The sequence below is a fragment of the Artibeus jamaicensis genome, unplaced genomic scaffold (assembly GCF_021234435.1).
Source record: "Artibeus jamaicensis isolate MK-2021 breed Jamaican fruit bat unplaced genomic scaffold, CSHL_Jam_final scaffold_833, whole genome shotgun sequence".
In the NCBI taxonomy this organism is placed as follows: Eukaryota; Metazoa; Chordata; class Mammalia; order Chiroptera; family Phyllostomidae; genus Artibeus; species Artibeus jamaicensis.
In genome coordinates, this window is record NW_026522056.1 from 22,245,962 (window position 1) to 22,268,961 (window position 23,000).

The 23,000-nt window shown below is 43.8% G+C and overlaps 1 protein-coding gene across 12 annotated transcripts in view; it reads right to left on the reverse strand.

Moving 5' to 3' along the window:
* The window catches only part of PRIMPOL (primase and DNA directed polymerase), a 42,876-nt gene that overhangs the window by 17,910 nt on the left and 1,966 nt on the right, over positions 1–23,000 (reverse strand). For 11 of the 12 annotated variants that reach the window (XM_053659906.1, XM_053659908.1, XM_053659913.1 and 8 more), the window contains 5 exons: positions 22,131–22,366; positions 19,680–19,777; positions 18,648–18,777; positions 13,014–13,161; positions 7,390–7,686 (listed from right to left, as the gene is read on the reverse strand). In XM_053659906.1, the coding sequence (XP_053515881.1) occupies positions 7,390–7,686; positions 13,014–13,161; positions 18,648–18,777; positions 19,680–19,777; positions 22,131–22,310 (853 nt within the window). In that variant the 5' untranslated portion in view covers positions 22,311–22,366. The remainder of the gene's footprint in view (positions 1–7,389; positions 7,687–13,013; positions 13,162–18,647; positions 18,778–19,679; positions 19,778–22,130; positions 22,367–23,000) is intronic. The other variant, XM_053659915.1, reaches the window with a different exon arrangement.

Below are 23,000 nucleotides of genomic sequence, written 5' to 3' on the forward strand. Positions count from 1 at the left end.
AATGAAACAGGGACTAAAACAGACAACAGAATGAGACCAAGAACCGGTTTACTGAACAGATAAAACAGGCCTCTGCCTAGACTCACGAGTGGGGGACGGGTCTCAAGGCGACAGGAAATTAAAGAAGACAAAAAAGAAGAAAAGGAAAGATTTTCCATGCTCGTGGTTTGGAAGATTTAATATTATTGCAATGCTTATACTACCTCGAACAATCTATAGATTCAATGCAATCTTCATAAAAATTCCAATGGCAGTTTTCAAAGAAATAGAACGAATAATCCTAAAATTTATGGCAACAAAGCCCTCCCCCTAACAAACAGTCAAAGCAATCTTGAGAGAGAACAAACCAGGAAGCACCACTCTCTCTGATTTCAAACTCTATTACAAAGCTGCACCAATCAGAACAGTATGGTTTTGGCAATAAGACACACAGCTTAACGGAACAGAATAAAGAGCCCAGAAATAAATCCACACATACACAGCCAGTTATTTTACATCGGAGGAGCCAAGCATATACAATGGGGTCAGGAGGGTCTCTTCAGTAAGTGATGTTAGGAAAACTGAACAGCCACATGCCAAGGAGTGAAAATGGACCACTATCTTACCCCATAAAAATTAACTCAAAGTGAGTGTCAGACTCGAATGTGAGATCAGAAACCATAGAACCCCAGGAAGAAAACACGGGCAGTGAGCTACCTGACACCGGTCCTGGCAATGGTGTTTTGAACGTGACCCTGAAAACAAAGGCGGCAAAAGCACAAATAAACGGGACGGCTTCAATTTGAAGCAGGACGGCTTCAAACTGAAAAGCTTCTGCACAGCAAAAGGAACAGTCGACAGCATGAAAAGGCAGCCCACGGAATGGCAGAGACACCTGCAGGTCCCGTATCTGATAAGGAGCTAACCGCCAAACTGTTTAAAGAACTCATATAACACAACAGCAAAAAAAAAAAGAAGAAAAAAAATTCCAAACAATCTGGTTAAAAATGGGTAGAGGTTCTGAATGGACACCTACCCAAATTAGACATAGAGACGGCCAAGAGCTACACAAAGATGCTCAATATCCGTAGTCATCCAGGAAACACAAATGCAATACAACCTCCCACCTGCTAGAATTATCATCAAAAGATTAAGAAGTAACAAGTGTTGGTGAGGATGTGGAAAGAAGGGAATGCCCTGTGCTGTGTTGGTGGGACACTGCTTCAGCCTGCTAGGGACATGAGTCATCCCTTCCACACCTCCTTAGTACGTCTCAGTTATCAGATCGAGATTCCTGGAACTGCAGTACCCACGTTCAAATAACCCTTACTGCGTTTAGCAATGGCCCTAACCTGCAGGAGCAGTGATGACGGCAATGTAGACACCCCAGAGAAAAGCCTTACAGTCCTTCACCTAAGTGAGAAGGTGAGGTCAGTAGAATTCGATTTTGAAAGAGAAAGACCACATTCGTATAACTTTAGTATATTGTTATAACTGTTCTACTTTGTGATTATTGTTCATCTTTAACTGTGCCAGATTTATAAATTAAACTTGATCATCAGTATGCACATATAGAATAACAACATAACTTATGAGGTCTGTCCAAAAAAGGTCCAGCCACTGTTAGTAGAATGAGGATGGTCTGTGTGACATCCACGTGACCTGGCAGCCAGGGAGCACGGGCTGGACTGCACGCGTGTGAATAGTGACGACTTCACTGTACTAGTCAGTGGGGTGGTAGATGCCATTGAGTGAGCATGGGCACTGTGTGGCTGTCACATTCAAAATGACTGAGCCAGTAGAACAACCAATCTGCGTCCAATTTTGTGTTAAGCTTAAACATTCCTCCATGGAAACTATTCAGATGATTCAGAGGCCACAGCTGTGGGCACCTGGTGATTGGCAGCTTCATCACAACAATGTGCCCGCTCATGCATCGCATCTCATGCAGAGTTTTTTGGCAAAACATTAAATCACCCAGGTGACTCAGCCCCCCTACAGCCCAGATTTGGTGCCCTGTGACTTCTGGCTTTTCTCCAAACTAGAATCACCTTTGAAAGGGAAGAGATTTCAGAACACTGATGAAATTTGGGAAAGTACAAATGGGCAGCTGATGATGATAGGGAGAACTGTGTGAGGTCCCGAGGTGCCTACTTTGAAGGGGACTGAGGTGTCATTGTCCTGTGCACAATGTTTCTTGTATTTTGTATCTTCAGTAAATGTCTCTGTTTTTCATGCTACGTGACCGGATACTTTCTGCACAGACCTCGCACACAGGGTTCAGCACTGTCCGCAGTTTCAGGCATCCACTGGGGTCTTGGAACATGGCCCCATCAGAAAAGGGGGGACTACTGTACAAGGAATATTATTCAGCCAAAATAAACAAAGAAATACTGCCATTTGTGACAACATGGATGGACCTTGAAAGCATTATGCTAAAAAAAAAAAAGACAGAAACAAGCATCACAGGATCTCACTTATACCTGGAACCTAAAACAAACAAAAAACCCCCAAATCACAGATACAGGAAACCGCCACCTCTGCCGGTTGCCGTAGGTGGGAGGTGGGCCACCGGGTAAAGGGCATCAAAGGAATATACGTCCAGCTATAAAAATAAATACACCCTGGGGCTGTAAGTACAGCATCGCAACGATAGTTAATAATAATGCTGTACCATATTTTGAAAGCTGCTAGAAGAGTGGATCTTAAATGTTCTCATCACCAGAAAGAAAAACTTCTGTAACAATGTACAGTGATGGATGTTAACTAAACTCACTGTGATTACTTTGTAATATACACAAACATCAAATCATTGTGCTATACAGTTCAAACTAATGTTGTATATCAATTATACCTTAATTTAAAAAATAATTTTTAAAAATAATAAAACAAAGGCAAAGAAATCACCTTCAGGCAAACGATAATATATAAATATTTTTTGAAAAAGAAAAACAACTTTTCTATCGGATGTAAACAAAAGCAATACATAAATGAAAATAAATAGGAGAGGGCATGGAAGAAGGCCACATCCAGAAATGGCCGAGAGATTGTGTGGGGGCCGCCTTCCCATGGTAAATAAATAGAAATGCTGAACGAAGGTAGAAAAAAGAAGTGTGAGGCTGTGGGAGAGCGTTCGAGGCCGTGAGGATTGGTGGTGTCGGATCTCAGAGGAGGAGGCGTTAAAACCTCCAGTCTCTCTGCCTCTCGGCCGCGTGAGGGAACGAGGCGAAGACTCATCATCCGTAAAGCACACACGGGGCTCTGCCCAGAACCGGCCCCTCGGGCACCTGACCCCGCACGCCAGCCTCTGGACTGTGGGAGACCAATGTCTGTTGTCTGAACAAACAAAAAGAATATCAACTCTCCAGAATGAATTTAACAAGATGTGCGGGGTCCCTCTTCAGAACAGTATAAAACATCAGTATGAGAAATGGAAGAACATCTCAGAGGCACAACCGTGGTCACGGGGTGGACACTCAGTGTCATAAAGATGTCAACTCTCCCCAGGTGGACAGACTGCTGATGAGCAGATTCTAAAATTTAAATACAAAAGCAAATAGGGGACTTCCGCCAAGATGGAGGCATAGGTGGATGTGCCGTGCCTTCTCACACAACCAAGTTTAGAGACAACTCAATATTAGCAACAGAAAACACAGCCAGAACACGGAAAATTGAACTTCTCGGAAGTCCGTTAACAACAAATTCTTCAGCCTGACCGGTTAGGGGCGAAACCAGCGGCTGGTGAAACGGGGTTGCACAGGAACGGACTCAGGCGGGCGGAATCCATATGCGCGGAATCCAGGCGCAGGGTTGGACCTAGTGAGCGACCGAGCGAGCGACCAGGCGAGAGACCGCAGGGGAGACAGCGGGGAGCGGTGCTGTGTGTTGACTGTGGTTGCGCATTTGTGCGTGGGTGGACAGGCGAGGAAGTGGGCGGTTGGACCGGAGCCCGGTGGGACCCTGCGGTTAACAGCAGTGGAGGGCGCCACCATTTCCCTGCTCTGACCCCACCTCCACATACAGCGTCATAACCCAGCGACTCTGAGTGGCCCGGCCCAGGTGAACCACCTAATGCGCTGATCCTCGCCCAGCTGTGAGAAACAGCGGAAGGGTCGCCATTTCCCCGCTCTGACCACGCCCCCACATACAGCGTCACAACCCAGCGACCTGGGAGTCCAAGGCGCCGCTTCTCACAATTAAAGGGCCAGAACAGACCAAAAATGTCACAAGAATATCTCAAAGCCCCAGAGCCCATAGATCTAAACGATGAAGAAATAGCAAAACTCTCAGACACACAGTTTAAAACACTGGTCATCAGGATCCTCACAGAACTGGTTGATTTTAGCCACAAATTAGACAAACATATGAAGGCGAAACTAATTGAAAAGAATGGAATTGCACAGGAAACCAATAACAATGAAAAGGAAACTGGGACTCAAATCAATGGAGTAGACCAGAAGAAAGCAAATAATGGCCAAACAGAAAAGAGTCAAGAAGCAACAATTCAAAGAAATGAGGAGAGGCTTAGGAACCTCCAGGACAACTTTAAACGCTCCAACGTCCGAATTATAGGGGTACCAGAAGGGGAAAAGGCACAGCCACCAGTGGAAAATTTGAACAAATTTTTTGAATTTGAATTTTGTTCAAATTATTTGAACAAATCATAAAGGAGAATTTCCCCAATCTGGCAAAGGAAATAGACTTCCAGGAAATCCAGGAAGCTCAGAGAGTACCAAAGAAGTTGGACCCAAGAAGAAACACACCAAGGCACATCAGAATTACATTAGCCAAAATTAAAATGAAGGAGAGAATCCTAGAAGCAGCAAGAGCTAAGGGGACAGTCACCTACAAAGGAGTCCCCATCAGACTGTCAGCGGATTTCTCAAAAGAGACCTTCCAGGCAAGAAGGGGCTGGAAAGAAGTATTCCAAGTCATGAAATCCAAAGACCTACAACCAAGATTGCTCTATCCAGCAAAACTTTCATTTAGAATGGAAGGACAGATAAAGTGCTTCTCAGATAAGATCAAATTCAAGGAGTTCATCATCACCAAGCCCTTATTATATGAAATGTTAAAGGGACTTATCTAAGAAAAAGAAGTTAAACATGAACAGTGAAAGGAGAGCAAACTCACAGTTATTAACAACCACACCTAAAACAAAAGCAAACTAAAAGGACAGCGAGATCAGGAGTGGAAACATAGAAATGAAGATCTCAAGGAGGGTTAGCAACAGGGGAGTGGGAGGAGGAGAAGGGGAGAGAAGGTACAGAAAATAAGTAGCATAGACAGTAGATAGAAAATAGATGGGGGGGGCAAGAAATAGCATGGGAAATATAGAATCTAAAGGAATTGAGACACATGATCATAAACTAAAGGGGGGGTAATGGTGGGGACGGGGGGTAGGGTGGAGGGGAATGAAAGGGGGAATAGAACAACTGTAACAGCATAATCAATAAAAAAATTAAAAAAAAAAAAAAAAGAAAAGCAAATAGTCTAGAGCAGCCAAGAAATTTCAAAAAAGCAGAATTGGAGGACTTAGTCTCTTGGATGTCAAGACTTTTAGGAAAGCTGTGTTGATCACGACAATTGTGGTACTGGCACAAAAATAGAGTAAAAGAAAAATGAAACAGAACATAGTCCAGAAGCAGACTATGCGGACACGTGATTTATGACAAGGATGTCCTTCCAGGAAATAGGACAGTTATTTCAACAAATAGTGTTGGGGAAATGGATACCCACATAGGAAAAGAGTAAATTTCTTTTAATCTTCACCGAGGATGTTTACTGATTTGAGAGACAGACAGAGAGATGGACTGACGTGAACATGAGAGAGAAACATCGATTAGTTGCCTCCCACACAAGCCCCAACTGGGGACGAAGCCCGCAATGGAGGTGTGTGCTCAGGCAGGAAGAAGTGAATTGTAACTCCTTTTCACCTAACAAGCAAAAATCCATGCCAAGTGGATTGCAGGTTCTATAAAAGATAAGTATAAGTGACGAGATAAGGCCTCTAGAAGCTAGGCAGAGCGTCTGTCTGAACTTGGGAAAGGAAGTGTCTGTTCAACAGGAAACAAGGACACTAACCAGAAAGTGAATGTCACTAAGTGAGGCAACTGCTGTTCAACGTCCACAACTTGGTCCATCAGAGACGCCGTTAAGGGAGGGAAAGTGCCACGAACACTCGCCATGCAATTCTCACTACGAACAGTTCAACACAGGCAGCCCTGGCCTGTGGGGCTGGAGGACGGATCAGTGCTGGCCTCTCTCCGAGGGGGACGGGGGTGGTGCCGGAAGGGGCTCGGAGGAGGTCCCGGCACCTTCTGTGTCTGGTCTTGGATGGTGTGGTGACAGGACGTGTTCATTTTCCAGGAACTCGCTGACCTGCACACTCATAAATGATGCATGTTTCTGTTTGAATGTTATAAAAATGTTTTGTTTTTTTAAAATTTTGGTGTGTAGCACTAAAACTCTGAACTTTTCCAAGGATGCTTTAGGGAATGACTTCCCCGTCCTCTCTGTTATCCAAGTAACTCTGGGAACGGTGATATAATATTTCTAAGCAGATCAGAGACATTTCCTCGCTTGCACACTACCCAGCTTTCAAGTCTAAAGCTGTCGTGAGTCGGGCTGCTCCGTTCGGGGTCTTTAACACGGGCAGCGGGAGAGGCGGGCAGTGACGGGCGGTGGCGCTCTCCCTGGATCGGCTTCCTGCTAGGCACTGTCCCCGGTTTCTTACACATCGGTCCAGCTGGCAGAGGCCACCTTCCTGATGACACGCAGGTCTGCTCACTGCACTCACCTACTGCATTCCCAAATGACGGCGCCTGGCTGTCAGGAGTGCGAGATGGACACACGGGTCAGCAGGAGCACTTCCCCACCCGTGCTGCCTGCAACTAAGCCTGCCGACGTGGAACCCTCTGAGCTGCTTTTCAAATCGCAAGCTCAAACCGCAACATAAAAACCAGCTCCTGCCTCCCACACACGGCTGGGTAAATGCAGAGTCCTCGCTGGGTTGCATGCTCCCAGCCGGGTGAAAGTCAGGTTGCCCGCGCTTCTCCAGAGACCAGAAGCCCGCTGGGCAGGAGAGAGCAGGGCCACAGGAGCCACCACTGTCCCTAAGGCTGGTGGGCCGCCCAGATCTTCAGGGCAGAGCACGCCGGCCTTGCTGGCCGCACGAAAGCACTGTGTTCCTGTTCTTACCACTCATGCCATCAAGTGGGACCTACTGCAGAGCAGGGGAGTGCTGTCCCACTGTGCTCTGTCCTGAGGCCCCAGGTTCGAACCCTGTGGACACGGCAGAGCAGCAGCCACCCAGGACCACTCCTCTGGGAGCTCGGGCTGGCCTGGTGCACATGTCACTCACAGCAGGACACAGGGACAGTCTCGTACAGACATGTCATTGTCACTTACCTAGATCTACAAAAAGACACTTTTCCCCCGAGGCATTCTTCACAACCAAGAACGAAAGGTCAGGGCTGCCTGGCGTAGCCGACCCCAGCCCCTCCGGCCTCCCAGAATCACGCGTCCAGCTCTCCCCTCTCTCCTCCGCTGTGGACAGGCTGCTGCAGGAAGCTCCTTGCTGAACTGGTGTCCCAGAAAAGTGGGGAGGCCCACGGCCTGCCGTCTCTGGAACCCCACCTGCATCTTCGTCATCCTCACTGGCAATTAAATGAAAAGCAGGCTGCAAAATTGTTCTCACAAAATTACCTAAGGGGAAAAGATTATGATTAATCTAACTCTTCTTTTTCACCAAGTATAACTTAGGATCTGGGCTCAAATCTGCACGTGACAATTTACACAGGAAGGCAGCAGCTGCTGCTCTTTTATTGTTTTTAAAGCTGAGTGCTGACTTCCGCCAAGATGGAGGCACAGGTGGAGACGCCGTGCTTTCTCTCACAACCAAGTTTAGAGACAACTAAATAATAACAACAGAAAACACAGCCATAACACAGAAAATTAAACTTTTCGGAAGTCTGATAACAACAAATTCTTCAGCCTGACCCATAAGGGGTGAAACCAGCAGCTGGTGGAGCCGAGTAGCACAGGAAAACTCGGTCAGACAGACTCGGGGGCACGGAATCCAGGCGCAGGGTTGGATCTAGTGAGAGACCCAGCAACCACAGGGAAAGTGAGGGAGCAGGGCTACGGGTTGACTGTGGTCGGGCATTTGTGCGAGGATAGACAAGCGAGGGAGTGGGCGATTGGACCGGGACCCAGCGGCAAGCGGCAGCAGAGGACGCCGCCATTTCCCCGCTCTGACCCCGCCTCCACATGCAGCGTCATAACCCAGCGACTCTGAGTGGCCCCACCCTGGTGAACTACCTAAGGCTCCGCTGTATGAAACAGGAGAGGGGGCCGCCATTTCCCTGCTCTGACCACGCCCCCACATACAGCGTCACAACCCAGCGACCTGAGAGTCCAAGGCTCCGCTACTCATACTCACACTTAATGGGCACGTGAACAGACCAAAAATGGCTCAAGAAGATCTCAAAGCCCCAGAGCCTATAAATCTAAGCAATGAAGAAATAGCAAAACTCTCAGACGCACAGTTTAAAACACTGGTCATCAGGATCCTCACAAAACTGGTTGATTATAGCCACAAATTAGACAAATATATGAAGGCGAAACTAATTGAAATGAATGGAATTGCACAGGACACCAATAGCAATGAAAAGGAAACTGGGACTCAAATCAATGGAGTGGACCAGAAGAAAGCAAATAATGGCCAAACAGAAAAGAGTCAAGAAGCAACAATTCAAAGAAATGAGGAGAGGCTTAGAAACCTCCAGGACATCTTTAAACGCTCCAACATCCGAATTATAGGGGTACCAGAAGGGGGAAAGGCACAGCCACCAGTGGAAAACTTATTTGAACAAATCATAAAGGAGAATTTCCCCAATCTGGCAAAGGGAAATAGACTTCCAGGAAATCCAGGAAGCTCAGAGAGTACCAAAGAAGTTGGACCAAAGAAGGAACACACCAAGGCACATCAGAATTACATTAGCCAAAATTAAAATGAAGGAGAGAATCCTAGAAGCAGCAAGAGCTAAGGGGACTAGTCACCTACAAAGGAGTCCCCATCAGACTGTCAGCGGATTTCTCAAAAGAGACCTTACAGGCAAGAAGGGGCTGGAAAGAGGTATTCCAAGTCATGAAATCCGAAGACCTACAACCAAGATTGCTCTATCCAGCAAAACTTTCATTTAGAATGGAAGGACAGATAAGGTGCTTCTCAGATAAGATCAAATTCAAGGAGTTCATCATCACCAAGCCCTTATTATATGAAATGTTAAAGGGACTTATCTAAGAAAAAGAAGTTAAAGAAACATGAACAGCAAACTCACAGTTATTAACAACCACACCTAAAACAAAAGCAAACTAAAAGGACAGCGAGATCAGGAGCGGAAACATAGAAATGAAGATCTCAAGGAGGGTTAGCAATAGGGGAGTGGGAGGAGGAGAAGGGGGGAGAAGGTACAGAAAATAAGTAGCATAGACAGTAGATAGGAAATTGATGGGGGGCAAGAATAGTATGGGAAATATAGAATCTAAAGAACTTGAGACACATGGTCATAAACTAAAGGGGGGAATGGTGGGGGAGGGGTGTGCAGGGTGGAGGGGAATGAAGGGGGTAATAGAACAACTGTAATGGCATAATCAATAAAAAAATAAATTAAAAAATAAATAAATAAAAATGATCCAATACAAAAAAAAAAGCTGAGTGCTTATCACAAACAGTGGCGTGCCTTTCCTCACTTCCTCTTGTGCAACCCATCGACAGGGGAGGGAAGTGTCTCCTGTAAACAAACCGTCCCAGGAGGGGAGGCCAGTCTGAGATGCCCATGTTGCTAGCGTGGACTGAGCCTAACATCCTATCACCAAAACCACAACTTTTATTCATATCTAAGTTGACGAAAATTTATCTTCACCATCAATGGTTAAAGAGTGAAAGGGTTTTTCCTTTTCAAAAAAAAAAAAAAAGAATTGTTGTCAAGAATAAAAAAAGAAAGAAAGGTTTCCGTGCCAAGTCCATGCACAGAGGCCCTGAGCACCTCCTCCAGTCCTCAGCCAGTCTCTCTGGAGCGGCTCCTCTCTCCACCCCCTGCCAGTGCCCACTCATCTAGCCCTGCCTGCCACCACCACCGGGTCACCACCACCAGTTCAAAGCCCGCTCCTCCTGCCTGGCCTGTAACTGCTCAAGAGATGGGCCCGGGCCTCGTGAGCAAGGTCCAGAACTAAAGCCACTGAATACATGTAGTACATTTCAACACTGATTCTAAGGGCTCTGAATATCAGCAGTCCGAGATTCACTGAGAACAAGCCGTATGACAACCTGGAATGTCTTCAAACCGTCACAATCAGTCAACCCTCAGCTCTCCAACACCTCGGTTCTCAAAGACTTCATTTCTCGACCATGCTGTTCACAGAAAAAATGTCTCGGTTGTCTAGCAAAGCCTTGGGTCTCGCCTCTCTGCCCAGCAGCCCTGTCATGCTGACCTTTGTATGTCTCCCGGGCAGCAGACAAAGACCCAGTTTTCGAAACAATCACTTCTCGAACAGTTTCCCAGAACAAATTAAGTTCGAGAACCAAGGTTCCATTGTATTATTTACACCATAAAAATCAAGTAATTTGGTTCAAATGCTTCATGTAAATGATACTAGAGAAATGCAATCCTATAAAAAAAATTCAACTTTCATTTTAATCTTCAAAACTCTAATCTTTAAAATTTTAATCTTTAATCTGTAGTTTGGGTCTGTCACTTCATTTACCAGACAACTTGAACCCCTCAGTCAGAAGGTACACATGCTCTAATTAAAAAAAATCTTTCTCCAAGTGAAATGTAGTTACTCCCCTACTCAAAGAAACAAGTCTACTGTCTTATAAGACACTACACATCAAAGTGAAAGCGAAAACACTTTATCCTTGCAGTGACACACAGACATGGTCATCTCTGGAAGGAGAGAGGGCTGAATGCTGAATGCAAAGAAATCACAGGTATCAAAGGGTAACAAAGCAATATGAACTTGAAATGATCAAGTACATTTCCCTGGGAGGGTACAATTGCGGCTCCTTGATGGCAGCCAATAGGAGAAGAGAAGTCGTGAGAGCAGAACCAGCCACAGAGGCAGCGCAAAGGAGGGCGTCAGCCTAGGACCTTAGGTGGCCTTGGGCCTTGGGCAGTGACGTGGGCGGGGCACTGACATGGGCGGGGCACGAGGCAAACTTGTCTGGCCCTTGGCTTCCCTTCCCCAGCATCACCACCCTCACCTCCTCACTCGTACAGGGACAATGTCACTGCTGGAGATAACTGAAAAGAAGGTATCCATCACAGAGATTTCAAGTGCCACTCGGGAAGGCAGGAGAGTATCTTAGGCACAGCCAATGGATACATTTTGCTAACAATGGATACATTCTGTGATATGTTACACTTGCCCTAATTCCCCTTTGTGAAAGGGGAAGACAGGAACTAAAAATGTCACCAAGGGACACAGTGATGCAGGGAACTGAAGGGGCAATTTGGGGCTGTCTCCATCTCTGATTTCTGATTCTGGCCGCGCACAACGTCAGAGGAAGAGCCCTCGGACGGCACCCTGTTGGTCGGGTCTGAGTGAGCCTCTCGCTGTGGCCACACTAAACCCTCATGGCTCCCCCAGGGTCTCAGACGCCTACTTCTGCACCTTAGCATTTGATGCTCTGACGGCAAAGCCTCTGTCACCTTGGTCTGGATGACGAACTTGATTTAAAGCCCAGCTTGGATGCATCTGCTTCCAGCAGATGTATGTAGCAGAGACTGCTAATTATCTGGCAAATTTCTATTCTCCCTCTTCCCTAGCAACCCGACTCCATTTTTAGCCTCGTGGTAGGAGTTGCAGAGCAGGCTATGAGAGGTAAACAAGAATCCAAGAAATACCTTGCTTAGGATTCTGCCTCCAACCCTACAGCGGACCCACTTAATATTCAGCCGTGTGTTCAACAAATGTTTATTAAATGCCTACTTGTACTTATCATTGCTGCTTCTGCTGTTATATTAGTAATGTTATTAATACGATTTGTGTAACAAGCTCTAAAAATACAATAGTGAATAAGAAGCAGTCCCCAGCCCCAAAGAAACATTGCGTGGGACAGACCAAAACAAAAAACAGGAAATTACCTTAGGAAGTGGTCAGTGTTTTGACACAATGAGCCCTGGGTACTCCCTGCAAGCCACAGGAAACCCTAACCTGCCTCAGTCTAAGGTTCGACAGAAATGGGTTATACCCCATTTCTCAGTGCAGACGATATCTGCACTGAGTCCTAAAAGACCAGGTGAACTGGAGGCTCGCTGATCAGAGGACGGCATCAACACCGCAAGGCCCACGACTGGAGAGTGCACGGCCCGCTGGGAGCTCGGTAAAGGACAGCGTGAAGAGAGCCGGGCGCTGAGGTGAGGCTGGGGGGCAGTGGGCCCCACGTGCAAATAAGAAAAGTGGGCATTTTCCTGAAGGCAACAGGCTATCCTTGAAGGGTCTGAGACACCCTAGCGAGATAATCAGATCGCGCTCGCTAGCGGACTAAGTAAACGGAGGGACGTACAGAGGTCAAAGACAACGCCACTTCTACTCCAGTAGGTGGGTGGTTAAGCCCCAGCTCTCAGGCTCTAAAAGCCAAGGCTTCCTCGGAGGTCGGAAACCCCAGTCGAGGCAACGCAAGTCAAGACCTGAATCAGGCCTCTCGTGCATTAACCAGAGCACTCCGGACCCACTCCTGTCGGTGCGGACACCCGCAGCAGGGCCTGCCCGGCCATCCCAGCCTCTACACGCAGAGGCACCGGCAGCAGAGACGCCACAGGCAGGCTAATGGGTCTCACATGTGTCCAGAATAAGAAGACGTCCAGGAGTAAAAGCGAACCCTAAAAATGTGCAGTCATGTTTCATTTTTTTATAAAAGGTTAACAGGCATAAAACCTAACAAATACTTAACAAAACTTATGAAGAAAAGGGGACCATGAGCTTTTAATATAAGTCCATGAATATTTAAAAAACAGCATACTCACCGACATGGATGTTATCTTTAAATGCCACATCACGGAGCTGGAATATTAAATGGCGGCTAAATTTGGCATCGGTACTGGAATCTAAGTTGAGAACATCTTCGGCTGAACAGTTAACCCTGTACAATTCTTGAAGCGCTTTACAAACATACTGAAAAACACAAGTACACCATAAATAGTATTTTAAAGATTGTTTGAAAATTTTCCCATGAGAGAAATTCAAATATCTTGGTATCATCCATTTTTAATTTTTTTAAATTTAATTATCTTTTTCACTCCTATTTTATTTTTATTTACTATCAGAATATTTATACAATTTTATTCAATGGCTTATGTATTGCATTATATATTTAAATTATTTCTGTCTTATTCCAAATCCATAGGTTCTCAAGATTAAATGCCTCTTACGATTTGTGTAAGTGAATAATTTCACTTACACATTAATCTCCTCTAAAGTCACAAGAAAAATATTTCTTTTCAAGCATCTCTTTAAATATCATCTGAGTTAAAAAGTCGCTAGTCCTATTGTTTATCATTTTAAGTTTCCAGAAAGTTCCTCAAGCAGGTGGAGCCCAAATCTGTCTCCCAGAAAACAGCCCCTGGAGCTCGAGGACACTGACATTGAAGGCAGATGAGCTACGGGAAGGCAACAAGCACTGGCTGAACCCGATGGATCAGATCTACGGTCAGACAGATCCGGTCTGAGTCCCGGCTTTGCCACTTAACAGCTCTGTGACATCGGTCAAGTGAAAACCTTACCTTCCTCAACTGCAAAGCAGGGCAATAATAGGACCTAACTTTCCGGATTGTTCTAAGGAGGAAAAGAGAAAATGAGGGCCAAGAGTTCGCACAGTGCCTGGCTCTCTAACTGCTCAAAAGCGTTAGCTGTGCAGCTAGGAGACAGGTCCCTTCTCCTGAAGCCTCAAGTCTTATCTGCAAAAAGAAGTCACTAAAAACCAAGATACCAGAACATCCAGGGCTAAAGGTGGGTGGACTGTTGAGCACCTACATACCTAACAGGTAACGCCACAACTGGTATTCATTAAGGTTGTTCTGGCATCATTACAGCACTCCGCGTGCTCTCTGACCCTACTCTCTTCAGGAAATTCTCACTTCCTCAGAGAAGTCTTCCCCATCGACACTGAATCCCCCTATAAACTCTGTCTCTACTGTGCTCACACAGCTATGATTTCATGTTAATCTGCAATTATTTTGACATCCATTTCCTCTGTACCACCAAGGCTATACCTCACTATCTGTTCTCTCCTGCCACTGTAGAAATGTAACCCTGATTAAAGACCACACATTTCTGAAAAAAATGTCAGGACTTCCGCCGAGATGGAGGCATAAGTGGGGATACCGTGCCTTCTCTCACAACCAAGTTTAGAGACAACTAAATATCAGCAACAGAAAACACAACCAGAACACAGAAAATTGAACTTTTCGGAAGTCTGATAACAACAAATTCTTCAGCCTGACCGGTAAGAGGGGCGAAACCAGCAGCTGGCGGAGCAGGTTGCACAGAAAAACTCAGTCAGACGGACTCGGGCGTGCGGAATCCAGGCGCAGGGTTGGACCTAGTGAGCAATTCAGCAAGCAATTGCGGGGAAACAGCGAAGGAGCAGGGCTGCAGGTCAACTGTGGTCGCGCTTTCGTGCGCAGATAGACAAACGAGGAAGTGGGCAGTGAGACTACGGGACTGAGCAGGCCCCACAGCGAGCAGCAGCACAGGGCACCGCCATTTCCCCGCTCTGACCCCGCCTCCACATACAGCGTCATAACCCAGCGACCTGAGTGGCCCCGCCCTGGTGAACCACCCAAGGCTCTGCTCCTCACCCAGCAGCCAGAAACAGCAGAGGGGGCCGCCATTTCCCCGCTCTGACCACGCCCCCACATACAGCATCACAACCCAGCGACCTGGGAGTCCAAGGCTCCGTTCCTCACACTTCACTGGTGTGCGAACAGACCCAAAATGGCTTAAGAAGATCTCAAAGCCCCAGAGCCTATAAATCTAAGCAATGAAGAAACAGCAAAACTCTCGGACGCACAGTTTAGAACACTGGTGATCAGGATCCTCATAGAACTGGTTCATTATAGCCACAAATTAGACAAACATATGAAGGCGAAACTAATTGAAATGAATAAAATTGCACAAGAAACCAATAGCGATGAAAAGGAAACTGGGACTCAAATCAATGGATTGGACTAGAAGAAAGCAAATAATGGCCAAACAGAAAAGAGTGAAGAAACAACAATTCAAAAAAATGAGGAGAGGCTTAGGAACCTTCAGGACATCTTTAAATGTTCCAACATCCGAATTATAGGGGTACCAGAAGGGGAAGAGGAACAGCCACCAGTGGAAAACTTACTTAAACAAATAATAAAAGAGAACTTCCCCATTCTGGCAAAGGAAATAGACTTCCAGGAAGTCCAGAAAGCACAGAGAGTCCCAAAGAAGTTGGACCCAAGAAGAAACACACCAAGGCACATCAGAATTACATTAGCCAAAATTAAAATGAAGGAGAGAATCCTAGAAGCAGCAAGAGCTAAGGGGACAGTCACCTACAAAGGAGTCCCCATCAGACTGTCAGCGGATTTCTCAAAAGAGACCTTACAGGCAAGAAGGGGCTGGAAAGAGGTATTCCAAGTCATGAAATCCAAAGACCTACAACCAAGATTGCTCTATCCAGCAAAACTTTCATTTAGAATGGAGGGACAGATAAAGTGCTTCTCAGATAAGATCGAATTCAAGGAGTTCATCATCACCAAGCCCTTATTATATGAAATGTTAAAGGGACTTATCTAAGAAAAGGAAGTTAAAAACATGAACAGTGAGAGGACAGCAAACTCACACTTATTAACAACCACACCTAAAACAAAAGCAAACTAAAAGGACAGCTAGATCAGGAGCAGAAACATAGAAATGAAGATCTCAAGGAGGGTTAGCCTGTACAGGGGAGTGGGAGGAGGAGAAGGGGAGAGAAGGTACAGAAAATAAGTAGCATAGACAGTAGATAGAAAGCGAGAAGGTACAGAAAATAAGTAGCATAGACAGTAGATAGGAAATTGATGGGGGGGGACAAGAATAGTATGGGAAATATAGAATCTAAAGAACTTGAGACACATGGTCATAAACTAAAGGGGGGTAATGGTGGGGATGGGGGGTAGGGTGGAGGGGAATGAAGGGGGAATAGAACAACTGTAATGGCATAATCAATAAAAAATAAATTAAAAAAAAAAGACCACACATTTCCCAGACTCCCTCGCAGTAAGGTGCAGCCATGTGACTAAGTTCTGGCCAATGGGATGTGAGCAGAAGGAAAGAAAGCGGGAAACTTCTAAGTTATACCACAAAAGGCAAGCAGCACGTCAACCCTTCTCCAGCTCCCGCTGACTAGCATGCGGACTTAGGGATGGCGAGTCATCCTGAACAATGTGGAAAAGGGAAGTGTCTCAGGAACAATAAAGCAACAAGCCTAGCCCCTAGTGAAATGAAGCCACATGCAGGAGAAATAAATCTACAGGAGAAATAAATCTCTATCTTGTTTAAGCTACGTTAATTTTAGGTGTTTATTATGGCAGCTAAATCTATCCTAACTTATTATCCTCCCTTAGACTACGAATTCGGTGAAGACAGAAATTCTGTCTCTTTGGGCCAACATTATATTCCTAGCACCTAGAACAGTGACACTTAGCTCAGGCTGAAGAGATTCTGATGAATGAATGAAGTCTACTTTTACCCTTTGGAGCTGTACTGAATGTAGTAACTCTGTAGGTAATGAAAGTACTCAGAATCTCCTAACTTCTCCTTCCCAAGTTAAGCTTTAAATAAAAATTTAAGTTAGTTAAATACATGGTGGGGCAAACATAGGTTTATAGTTGTGAGATAGAAAATAAGCTTGTTCCTGTGTTATTATTTATTAGTTATTGTATTATTTTGCACATGAACAGTGAACCTTACTTTTGCCCTGTCCTGTATTTCAGTTTCAAAATCCAGAAGTTAAAAATAATCTGAGCAATGTTACCTGTCAACATGCTCTTATAAAACGCCCTAGCACCAGAATTCACTCCAGGTGGCAGAAGTGGCAATCTAAAATTTGTCAGTGAAGTCATGAATCAAAAGGCATTATTTACTATCACTAGTGATTATTAGCCAGTTATTTATTAGCCATCCATTACTATAAGAGCTAACCTAATTTATACCTCCTCAGAGGGTAAAAAGGAAATGTAACTTCCTGGATTATATACTTGTTGCAAAGTAACCAACAAATACAATTAATTTCCATGTAATAATTTATGAAGGTTACATTAAATAACTCTAATGACTTCTACCAATATAGTCAACATGCTAAATAAAATGATGTATCATTTTATTTTTTTCAATGATGTATACTTTTAAACTCACATTTCTATGATTCTTCCCACCTTCTGCTGATGTAGGAGATGAGGCATTGGTAAGACTAAATAAAGAACCAGGAGGAAAAATCTCCCGCCCCTACGGCCTCTGCCACACCAGTGTTTGCTGATCTGTGTCACAAGTGGGGTGTGCACCGGTGTTCACTGTGTCAGCAGTGTTTCGGTTTCTAACAGTGCGCTGCTTCTTCGTGGGCAGCGTCACTGCGTTCAAGTGCCGGTGAAAATCTCCACTCTCAACTCCCCGTGGGTCACACCGAGCCCACGTAATGAACCCTCCCTTAGACAGACGTGCAGCAGACACCAGAAAAAAAGGTCAACACCTATTAGTTATTAAAGACATAATTAAAGCTCAAAATTAAACTCACTTTAACAACTGTAATAAAATAAGTCCTCGCTTCCGGAGCACATATACTAAAATTATAATCAAAGAAGACATTTAAATTTGTTTTGGGGTCCAATGATTATTTTAAGAAAACCATAAACTTTTTGCTGTTACTGTTTTTTGAGGGAAGGACTTACGTATATCTCTTCTGCTTCAAAGCCAGAAGAAAACTAACATAACATGATTTTTTTAAGCAGTATTTGCATACAGTTTTCAAATACATTTAAAATAAAACATGTAAACATCCAGCATAATCAGCAGGTATTCTTCACAGGCTCCCAACCCTGTAATACTTCTAAAAGCCGCCTCCTTCACATAACAAAACCAGCTTTATCACTCTCAACACCAGGAAATTCCAAAGGTCAGGGGACCTTGAATCAAGGACTGTGGATGAGGACGAATTTATGTGAGAAACACATTCTGTTTACCTGAATGATCAAATACATACGAGTATTTCTTACGAATCACAGAATCACATGGTGCAAGACAAAATAATTTCCAAAATCCCTGCCAGCTCAAAAATTCAGATACTATTTTTAATCAATGTTTTCTTACAGTTCATCTCAATACCCAGATTTTATAGTAAAAATTACTTTGCCTAATCTTTACCAGAAGCAGCTACTTGTAACATAAAGCAGAAAAGTCCTCAACTGCCGCCTTTCTTAAAGCTTTTTTAACTGGATATAGTAATATTACAAAGTGTACGAACATGAACTAGACCTTCCTCCTCAAAGTAGGAGTAGCAAGAGAAACACAGAACCTATATACTGGTTGGATTAACTAATGAATAAGAATAGAGAGAGACGGTACAAGGAAAAAAACCCGAGTCTGTACTTTACCTCGATGAGTAAAGCAACCATCTTCTTCCCATCAGCTCCTGGATTGGCAACTTTGTTAAATTCCAAATCGAAATAGAGCTTGCAAACCGCATTTTCAGGAATCACTTCATAGCAGTGTAAGAGATTTTTTCTGAAATGAGTAATTTATGATGGTTAGGTTTATATCGTATACCTTTTTAAATCACGGAACTTGATCTTGTACCTCCAGATGCTACATGAACTGTTTTAATTTCATACAAACGTGACATAATAAAAACAAGGTGCAGTGAAGAACTACTCACACAGGTTTATGGACCATACCTATTGTTAAGAATTTCCCACAGGCAGATCTGACAATCATATTCTGTACCATTATTAAACTGGGAACTACGTCCAACTTCATACTGTTACTTATTCACAGAGGACTTTGATACTGTGTAACACTTCTATATTTGATTGTGGTGTCACCACGAAGCATATTTTATTTGAGAACTTTCTTTGTCAAACTGGACCCCAGAATTCCATGTTCTTGGGATCCCACGAACCGTTGCATGAGATTTTTTTAATTTACATATTTTCACGGGGAAAATAATATTTTAGGAATTAGTGAACACTTGGAACCACCTGACTTGAAAGAGCTTTCAGTGCTCACGTTTGCAGTCACATTCTGCTGGCTGTAAGAGGTGCGACTTTACCAAAGGTCAGTAAGAACAGGTGCTGACGTGGTAGGTAAACGATCGCAGGTGCTCGTGCTCAGCGGAGTCTGAGGCTTCCTGCCCAAAACCGACGAGGAAGAGTGAGGAGCGAACTGTGCCATCAGGTGGCGCAGGCAGCACAGAAACTCAAAACACACAATTTTTTTTCCCACCACCTGGTGAGACCTTTCAATGCGACTATGACAAGGAAGTGCAGCAATTCAATGCCGACAGCAAAGGGGCAGGAACTAATCATGTGCCTGAGAACGGTCAAGGCCAGTTCAGCCTGCGCTCCTGTCAAAGCCCTACTGGATGAAGGAGGTGCAGCTGCAGTGTGCCGGCTGCACGAACTACTCACCGGGACTTGTAATAAAACCAGAACTCGACATAGGTGGTCACGAGGTAAACACGCTGTCCTTCGCCCACTTCATGTTCCAAAGCGAATACGTGAACATCCTTTATAAAATCAAAAATATTTCAAAATTAACAAAATGACAACCTAAAATCAACTATAGCTGTTAAACGTTCATAAGAAACTTACTATTCAAATTTTCAAACACTGGAATTGGAACATTTATATTATTAAAAACAACAATAATAGCCCTGTCTGGTGTAGCTCAGTGGATTGAGTGCGGGCCTGTGAACCAAAGGGTCGCTGGTTCGACTCCCAGTCAGGGCACATGCCTGGGTTGTGGGCCAGGTCCCTGGTTGGGAGTATATGAGAGGCAACCACACACTGATGTTTCTCTCCTTCTCTTTCTCCTTCCCTTCCCCTCTCTCTAAAAATAAATAAATAAAAATCTTTAAAAACCCCAATAATAATCACTAGATTTATGGCAATCAAAATATAGTTATTTGCACTTACTTTTAGTCACTCAAGTAATACATGTTCAAGGTAAAAATAATTAGAATATTCAAATTAAAAAGAAAACAAATGTCAGTTTTCAATCAGTCTAGTTTGACTATTAAAATTTTATTTGCTAGTTTACGAAATTAAACTTATTTGAAAACTAGACTTTATAAATGAATGTGCTAATATTAGTAAATTCTTTAGTACGCATAAAAACATGCAGTAACCAATTTTTTTTAATGGAATATGTGTAAGTCAATCTTAAAAGCTTAGAGGAAGTGTTAAAATGTTTAACTTTAACAAGTAACTATAAATTGTCTTCTCCATGAGTAACCAATCCTTCTAAAATTAATTGCTGTGGAGCCTGATGTAACTGTTTGTGTCTGCTGCCGTTGGAGTCCCTTCCGATAAAGGGACGCTCCGTTTCTCCTGCTCCCACTCAGCTCAAGGTGGCTGCTGACCCCACACAGGAACTAAACCTCCATCTTCATGAGCGAGAATCAAAGAAGGACTAAGTCGCTGAACCCTATTAAAAACCTTGAGAAAAATTATAGGCTGGTGATTGGTTAAGTCCACCAATCATACTGCTCTCTCAATATTTTTGTAAATCTGTCAGTATTTTAATTTCTGATTACCTGAATTCGGCTGACACATAATGAGCATGAAAAGTATTTCCCATGTATCCTACATTACTCTGATAAGACCTGAGTTTCCCTTTACCAAGCAAAGAAGGGTCCTCTTCTGAGTCTGGACACAGCATCAACGATCAGAACCACACGTATTTATGCTACATTTCATATACGCATCTTTTCACTTAACCGTTGACCCCTGAACAATGCACGGGTCAGGGCGTCAACCTCCAAGTAGTCAAAATCTGTGTATAACTTTTGACTCCCCGAAGCTTAACTACTGTTAATCAGCAGTTCTTACCAATAACAAAAGCAGCTGATCAATACGTATTCTGTATATGTACAGGCACACTTCATTTTGTTGTGCTTCACAGACGTGTGCTCTATAAACCAAAGGCAAGGAAAAGGCCCTGCACCACCAGAAGACCACTACAGCTTTACCAAAACGCTCACTTTATGTGGTAATCTAGAACCAAACACACAATATCCGAGGTACACCGGTATTACATACCGTATCATACAATCATAAAACAAGTGAGTGAAAGAAAATATTAGGAAAATTATAAAAATGAGAAAATCTATTTACAGTATATACTGAAAAACAATCTGGGAACACATGAACCAGCCCAGTTCAAACCTGTTCCAGTCAACTGAACTTCCTACACTCCCCACAGCAGCCCCGAGACAAATGATGTGCAATATACATCTGTTTGGGGTTATGTTGGAGCCCCACGCCCTTTGCGAGTCCAGCCAGCATGCAGCACACACTTCTTCCCACTTGCTCGATGTGTCAGATAAAGATAAATCCACTCCACGACTCCAAAGCACAAAAGGAGATCAAAGAAAGATGAATACGTATACTTGTGCACTATGGGTTAAGGTCTAGAGCCTAGTAAATGTAAGCCATAACATGTAAGACATTTTCATTTCCTACTGCTTAAATTCAATTCTCCACTCCCTAATTTCATCCTTAAAAATCTCATACTTCACTCCTTCAGTTCCTTGTATTCCTGTGAGTATTGTTTTAGTTTTACTCTTAAAAACTGATTCTATTATTTTTCGGTCCATAAATATGGTCACTCTTTTCAAAACATTTCTCCATTTAAATTGTTTAAAACTAATTGGCACTCGATAGATCATTCTTTTTCAGTATTCATATAAACTAAATGGCTAATGATTCATAGGGATATTTTTCCTAAGTCATGGGATACTAAGATCACAGTTAAATTCTTTTGGTAGATACGTGGCCTGCAAAAAAATTAACTAGACTTTTTTTTTAAAGAAATCTTAAATTTCAGTTCTACAAACAAGCAGAAGTTGAAAAAATTACCTCTTTACAGCTTTTAACAAAATTAAAAGCTTGAGCTTGCCGAGGAAATAGCTTCCAGACAGGGGACGGGTCTCCTGGCTTGGACAGCCTGGGTCTGTACACCGAAGGCAATGGGTTCTGCTCATAATGTGATGCTTGTTCTTCGATTTGCTTCAGTTTTGCTTCCCATTTTCTCTTCATTGGTTCACAAGTATGGGGAGACGAAATCCTATTCCATGTGCGGTTTCTATCAGTTTCTGTAAATACAAACAAACAAGGGCATCAATGTCTTTGTTTAGAACATACCGTGTTTGGTAAAACTTCAGAACTCATTTCCTAGTCTGCTCTCTATTTTAAGTGATGCCTGAAGTTTTAATGTAAATGAGATCAGAGCGGGGTATTAGAAACCTGCAGACCCTGGCTCCCACCTAATAGTGGTTTTGGACAAGTTAATGAAGCTCTCCAAATCTTTCCCAACTGCAATATGAAATCAGTATCTTTTTGAATACTTTATGGAGCTGCCTTGAGGACAAACATGATAAGACACATGAAAATGTTTTGTAACTTACAAAGCCTCATGTGCATGTGTTTTGTCTCATTGTGGTTTTCACTGTAACCATTTTATTGCATCAAGTGCTACCTTTCCCAGCTGGTGCTCCTCACTACCTCGGCCTTCACGCTTGTGCTGTTATTTGTTGGTGCAGAGTTCACGTCCAGGCTCCCCTGTAGGTTCTTAGCTGCCCTCCCCTCTGTTTCTGTTCATTGCTCTTACCTCTCAACAGGACTGTTGGTTGGGAGGATAACTCACTGGGCAAATGGGAATCACAGTATTGGCTAATCTTGCTTTAGGATGTGGGTAGTAATCATAAGTATGACTTTAAAAAAGAATAA